This window comes from Nematolebias whitei, chromosome 19, assembly GCF_014905685.2.
Source record: "Nematolebias whitei isolate Nwh7 chromosome 19, NemWhi1, whole genome shotgun sequence".
NCBI lineage: Eukaryota > Metazoa > Chordata > Actinopteri > Cyprinodontiformes > Rivulidae > Nematolebias > Nematolebias whitei.
Window position 1 is genome coordinate 39921540 of NC_056516.1, and position 6545 is coordinate 39928084.

A 6545-nucleotide genomic window follows, 5' to 3' on the forward strand; every position below is an offset into this window, starting at 1 on the left:
TGTGCAGGAACATGGAACATGTGCAGGAACATGTGCAGGAACATGTGCAGGAACATGTGCAGGAACATGGAACATGTGAAGGAACATGTGCAGGAACATGTGCAGGAGCATGTGCAGGAGCATGTGCAAGAACATGGAACATGTGAGGAACATGTGCAGGAACATGTGCAGGAACATGTGTAGGAACATGGAACATGTGCAGGAACGTGCAAGAACATGTGAGGAACATGTGCAGGAGCATGTGCAGGAATATGGAACATGTGCAGGAACATGTGCAGGAACATGTGAGGAACATGTGCAGGAACATGTGCAGGAACATGTGAGGAACATGGAACATGTGCAGGAACGTGCAGGAACATGTGAGGAACATGGAACATGTGCAGGAACGTGCAGGAATGTGTGCAGGAACATGTGAGGAACATGTGAGGAACATGGAACATGTGCAGGAACATGCAGGAACATGTGCAGGAACATGTGAGGAATATGGAACATGTGCAGGAACATGTGCAGGAACATGTGAGGAACATGTGAGGAACATGGATCATGTGCAAGAACATGTGCAGGAACATGTGAAGAACATGTGAGGAACATGTGAGTAACATGGAACATGTGCAGGAACATGTGCAGGAACATGTGAGGAACATGTGCAGGAACACGTGCAGGAACATGTGCAGGAATGTGCAGGAACATGTGCAGGAACATGGAACATGTGAGGAACATGTGCAGGAACATGTGCAGGAATGTGCAGTAACATGTGAGGAACATGGAACATGTGCAGGAACATGTGCAGGAACATGTGAGGAACATGTGAGGAACATGGAACATGTGCAGGAACATGTGCAGGAACATGTGCAGGAACATGTGAGGAACATGTGCAGGAACATGTGCAGGAACATGTGAGGAACATGTGAGGAACATGGAACATGTGCAGGAACATGTGCAGGAACATGTGAGGAACATGGAACATGTGCAGGAACGTGCAGGAACACGTGCGAGGAGTAAAACACGCTCACTTTAACTTGTTTTCTATACTTGATTTTTCCACAACTAAAAAAATGCACATGTCAGCACAGTTCATATTTATTAATTTAAAAAAGAATCTGGTCTTTTCATTTGTCTGAAATTGTAAAAATCTAAATTATTAGATATTTTTTGATTTATAATGTGGCCCCTAATGGCCACGAAAGCTGCCTCCAACAAACCTAAAGTGGCCCATGGGCCACCAGTTGATCATCACAGCAGGTGATCACTTTTAATTTAGTGAACGAAGACGTAAAATGTCTGTTTTGATCATAAAGGTTGCAGACCCCTGCTCTGAACCAACAGCAGAACTTTGCGGCGCTGAAGCTCGGTTCCTCTCACCCGTAGATGCAGGAGACGTCGATGACCACGTCGATCGTGTCGCAGCAGAGCTCGTAGGACCGCATGTCCACCGGAGAACTGTCCGTGGCAATGTAGATCTTACTGACCACGTCAAACAGGAAGGCCTTCTCGATGCCAGTGTGCTGCGGAGAACCCAGGAGGTTCAGGACCAGAATACAGACTGGGAGAACCTTAAGAACATAAAGTCCGACATACGGATATGAAGATGTTCAGCAGGTTCTCCAGCGTGGGCAGCTGAGGGATGAGCTTCTGCACGACTTTGCTGAAGGCCTCGAAGATGGAGTGGTCATAGATGCTGGTCAGGTAGAAGCTGAGGAGGACAGTAAAACCTGAAAACCCTGGAACCTCCTTCCTGTCTGGTCCCCTGTGGACCTGGAACAGAACCTGCACCGACTTGGGCCCTCACCTGAGGTGGAGCTTGTCCAGGTTGGCGTCTGCCAGCTCGTCGTTGGCTCTCTGATGGACGTCTCGTTGAGTCTCCATTTTGTGGTCATCCGACAGCCCGTCCACCTTATGGATGAAGACCTCGAAGTTGATGTCCGGGTTCACCTTGTAGGCCCTGGAGACGGTCAGGTGGAGCCGGCCCAGAGCCTCCATGTAGTCGTCCTGTAACCAGAGAGGTCCGAGAGACGAGTTCTGTTCATGGGTCGCTTTGAAGACCGTCTAAAGATCTTTGAAGGAGTGAAAACCTACAATGTGAAGTCCTCTGAGGTTTAAAACCAACAGACTGAGATAAATAAAAACAGGTTTGATCCTCAAACGTCTCTGATCAGACGGAGAAGAAAAACTTCTGATCAAATAAAATAAAGACGCTGCAGAAACAGAAACTCTACATCTGAACACCACTGTGACATCATCACTGTGAGCCCAGGTTGTCCCGCCCACCTGAGCGTCGATGACAAAGATGAGAGCTCCAGTTCCTTTGAAGATCATCTCGCTGTCGAACGTCGGGTCGAAGAAGTCCACCTGACCTGGGAAGTCCCAGATCTGGAAGTTGACGAAGGAGCTGCTGGAGATGTCGTCTTTGTAGATTTTGTTGGTGCTTTCCAGGAACAACGTCTCACTGGGGGACATCTTGTGGAAGACAACCTGGACAGACACAGAGTTTCACTCTAGAGCAGGGCTACTCAACTGGTGGCCCGCGGGTGCCTCCAGTCCGGCCCATCAATAAGTTCATTAAAAATAAATATGTATTTTTATTTTGCTCTGGGTTTGGGTTGTGTTTAATGCATTTATGATTGACTGCAGAGAAACACTTTTAAAAAGTAACAGATCGTTGTAACACTTCATTACAGAAAGGATGTCTGGCCCCCGAGCAGTTTTCATGAACAACTCTTCTCTAGAGCTTGAGCGAGCATTTCCTGTGCCTTTCAAAATAAAACATATGAATTTACAGGACAGATCTTACAGAAGGACTCAAACAGATTAACGTCAGTTTGTTTCTTTCACAGTAAAACAGCAACTAATGACAAAAACTACACTGGACACATCGTTTCTAATAAATTTAATTAATGTTTTGTAGTTTCTTCTTTCGGCTTTTCTCTCTTCAGATGTCTCCACAGAGAGTCCTTGTCCTCCATCTCACTCTGTCCTCTGTCCTCACTCCAACTACCTCCATGTTCTCTCTAACTGCATCATATGTCTCCTCTTTGTCTTTTTCCTGCAGCTGCATTTCTAACATCCTTCTACCAATATACCCACGGTCCCTCCTCTGGACATGTCCAAACCACTGTCCCTCCTCTGGACATGTCCAAACCATCTCAGTGTGTCCTCTCTAACTTTATCTCCCAGTTGTCCAACCTGTGCTGTACCTCTGATGATCTCATTCCTGATCTTCTCCATCCTTGTCTCTCCTAAGGAGAACCTCAACATCTTCATTTCTAACACTTCCAGTTCTGTCTCCTGTCTTTTTGTCCATGTCTCTGTCTCCAGACCATACAACACAGCTGGTCTCACCACTGTCTTGTAAACTTTTCCTTTGACCTTTGCTGACACCTTTTTGTCTCAAATCACTCCTGAAACTTTTCTCCATCACTCCATCCTGCCTGGACTCTCTTCTTCACCTCTTTACCACACTCCCCATGTTCCTGGACAGTGGACCCCAAGTCCTTGAAGTCCTGCACCTTGGTGACCTCTGCTCCTTGTAGCCTCACTGTTCCACCTCCTCCCTCTCATTCACACATGGACTCTGTCTTACTACGACTGACTTTCATTCCTCTTTTTTCAAGTGCATACCTCCACCTCTCCAAGTTCTCTTCCACCTGTTCCCTGTTCTCACCACAGATCACTGTCATCTGCAAACATCATCGTCCACGGGGATTCCTGCCTGACCTCATCTGTTGGTTCATCACCAGAGCAAACAAGAAGGGGCTCAGAGCTGATCCTTGATGCACTCCCACCTCCACCTTGAAGCTGTCACTCCTACAGCACATCTCACCACTGTCCTGCTGTCCTCAAACATGTTCTGCTGTCCTCATACATGTCCTGTTCTCCTCATACATGTCCTGCTGTCCTCATACATGTCCTGCTGTCCTCATACATGTCATGCTGTCCTCATACATGTCCTGCAGTCCTCATACATGTCCTGCTGTCCTCATACATGTCCTGCTGTCCTCATACATGTCCTGCTGTCCTCATGCACGTCCTGCTGTCCTCATACATGTCCTGTAACAGTCTAACATACCACACCTCCTCCCTCAGCACCCTGTCAGATGCTTTTTCTAAATCCACAAAGACACAATGGAGTTCTTTCTGACCATCTCTGTTCTTCTCCATCATCATCCTAAAAACAAAGATGGTGTCTGTGGTGCTCTTTCTCTTTCTTGGCATGAAACCATACTGCTGCCCACAGATAGTCACCTCTCCTCTAAGTCTTGCTTCCACAACTCTCTCCCAGACCTTCATCGTGTGACTCATCAACTTAATTCCCCTGTAGTTGCTACAACTCTGTACATCACCCTTGTTCTTAAAAATGGCCACCAGCACTTCTTCTCCATTCCTCAGACATTTTCTCACCCTCATATATATACAAACCAGATTCCAAAAAAGTTGTGACACTAAACAAATTGTGAATAAAAACTGAATGCAATGATGTGGAGATGGCAAATGTCAATATTTTATTCGTAATATAACATAGATGACAGATCAAAAGTTTAATCTGAGTAAATGTAACATTTTAAAGGAAAAATATGTTGATTCAAAATTTCAGTGTCAACAAATCCCAAAAAAGTTGGGACAAGTAGCAATAAGTGGCTGGAAAAAGGAAACTGAGCATATAAAAAACATCTGGAAGACCAATTAACACTAATTAGGTCAATTGACAACATGATTGGGTATAAAAAGAGCTTCTCAGAGTGTCAGTGTCTCTCAGAAGCCAAGATGGTAAGAGGATCACCAATTCCACCATTGTTGCGCAGAAAGATAGTGCAGCAATACCAGAATGGTGTTACCCAGCGTAAAATAGCAAAGACTTTTAAGTTATCATCATCAACCGTGCATAACATCATCAAAAGATTCAGAGAATCTGGAACAATCGCTGTGCGTAAGGGTCAAGGCCGTAAAACTCTACTGGATGCTCGTGATCTCTGGGCCCTTAAACGTCACTGCACCTCAAACAGGAATGCCACTGTCAAGGAAATAACAGAATGGGCTCAGGAATACTTCCAGAAAGCATTGTCAGTGAACACAATCCACCGTGACATCCGTCGTTGCCAGCTGAAACTCTACAGTGCAAAGAGGAAGCCATTTCTAAACAAGCTCCACAAGCTCAGACGTTTGCACTGGGCCAGGGGTCATTTAAAATGGAGTGTGGCAAAATGGAAGACTGTTCTGTGGTCAGATGAGTCACCATTTGAAGTTCTTTATGGAACACTGGGACGCCATGTCATCCGGACCAGAGAGGACAAGGATAGCCCAAGTTGTTATCAACGCTCCGTTCAGAAGCCTGCATCACTGATGGTATGGGGTTGCATGAGCGCTTGTGGCATGGGCAGCTTGCATGTCTGGAAAGGCACCATTAATGCAGAGAACTATGTTCAGGTTCTAGAACAACATATGCTCCCATCTAGACGTCATCTCTTTCAGGGAAGACCCTGCATTTTTCAACACCATAATGCCAGACCACATTCTGCAGCAATCACAACATCATGGCTACGTAGGAGAAGGATCTGGGTACTGAAATGGCCAGCCTGCAGTCCAGATCTTTCACCTATAGAGAACATTTGGCGCATCATAAAGAGGAAGGTGCGACAAACTAAACTAAATTCATTTATTTTGGTTTATAATAGACTACAATAGTAATATTTGTTAAATAAAATATATAAATCCCAACACACCCAACTCTATCTCTCAACCAAACCTAACTCAACACTTCCACCTTCGTCCCTCACTGATTATCTGTTTGAAATAAAACACTGGTTCACTTCAAACTTTCTTAAACTAAATTGCAATAAAACAGAACTTCTTTTAATTGGCACTAAATCAATACTAAATAAACTTCATAGCTTTTCCATTCCGGTTGATAACTCTTCCATCTCTCCCTCCTATCAGGTTAAGAGTCTGGGTGTCATCCTTGATAGCACCCTCTCCTTTTCCTCTCATATCAATAATAGCACTCGGTCAGCCTCCTTTCATCTTCGAAATATTCATCGTCTCCGTCCTTCCCTCACTCCACTGCTGTTCTGCTCCACAGTCTGGTCACCTCTCCTTTAGATTATTGTAATTCTCTTCCTTTTGGCCTACCTCAGAAAACCCTCCATAAATTACAACTGGTCCAAAATTCAGCTGCCCGCATCATTACATCCATCACAGCACACCTGTTTTACAACAACTTCACTGGCTTCCCATCCCATATCACATCATCTACAAAATACTCCTCCTTACCTTCAAAGCTGTCCACCACCTCGCTCCTCCATACCTTTCGTTCCTTGTTCACATCGCTACACCCGCTCGTACCCTCAGATCCTCTTCTTCTATTCAGCTCATTGTTCCCCTTGCCCGTCTTGTTACGATGGGGAGCAGAGCATTCAGCTGCTCTGGGACTCACTCCCACCTGATATTCGTAAAACAGACTCACTCCCACCGATATTCGTAAAAAGATATTCGTAAAACAGACTCACTCCCACCTGATATTCGTAAAACAGACTCACTCCCACCGATATTCG

General features: G+C 45.3%; 1 protein-coding gene across 1 annotated transcript in view; it reads right to left on the bottom strand.

The window, feature by feature from the left end:
* The window catches only part of LOC119425920 (ras-related GTP-binding protein C), a 13386-nt gene that overhangs the window by 5487 nt on the left and 1354 nt on the right, over nt 1–6545 (bottom strand). The window contains exons 2-5 of the mRNA XM_037693478.1: nt 2269–2472; nt 1790–1989; nt 1579–1693; nt 1363–1505 (exon numbers count right to left, since the gene is read on the bottom strand). Of these exons, the coding sequence (XP_037549406.1) occupies nt 1363–1505; nt 1579–1693; nt 1790–1989; nt 2269–2472 (662 nt within the window). The remainder of the gene's footprint in view (nt 1–1362; nt 1506–1578; nt 1694–1789; nt 1990–2268; nt 2473–6545) is intronic.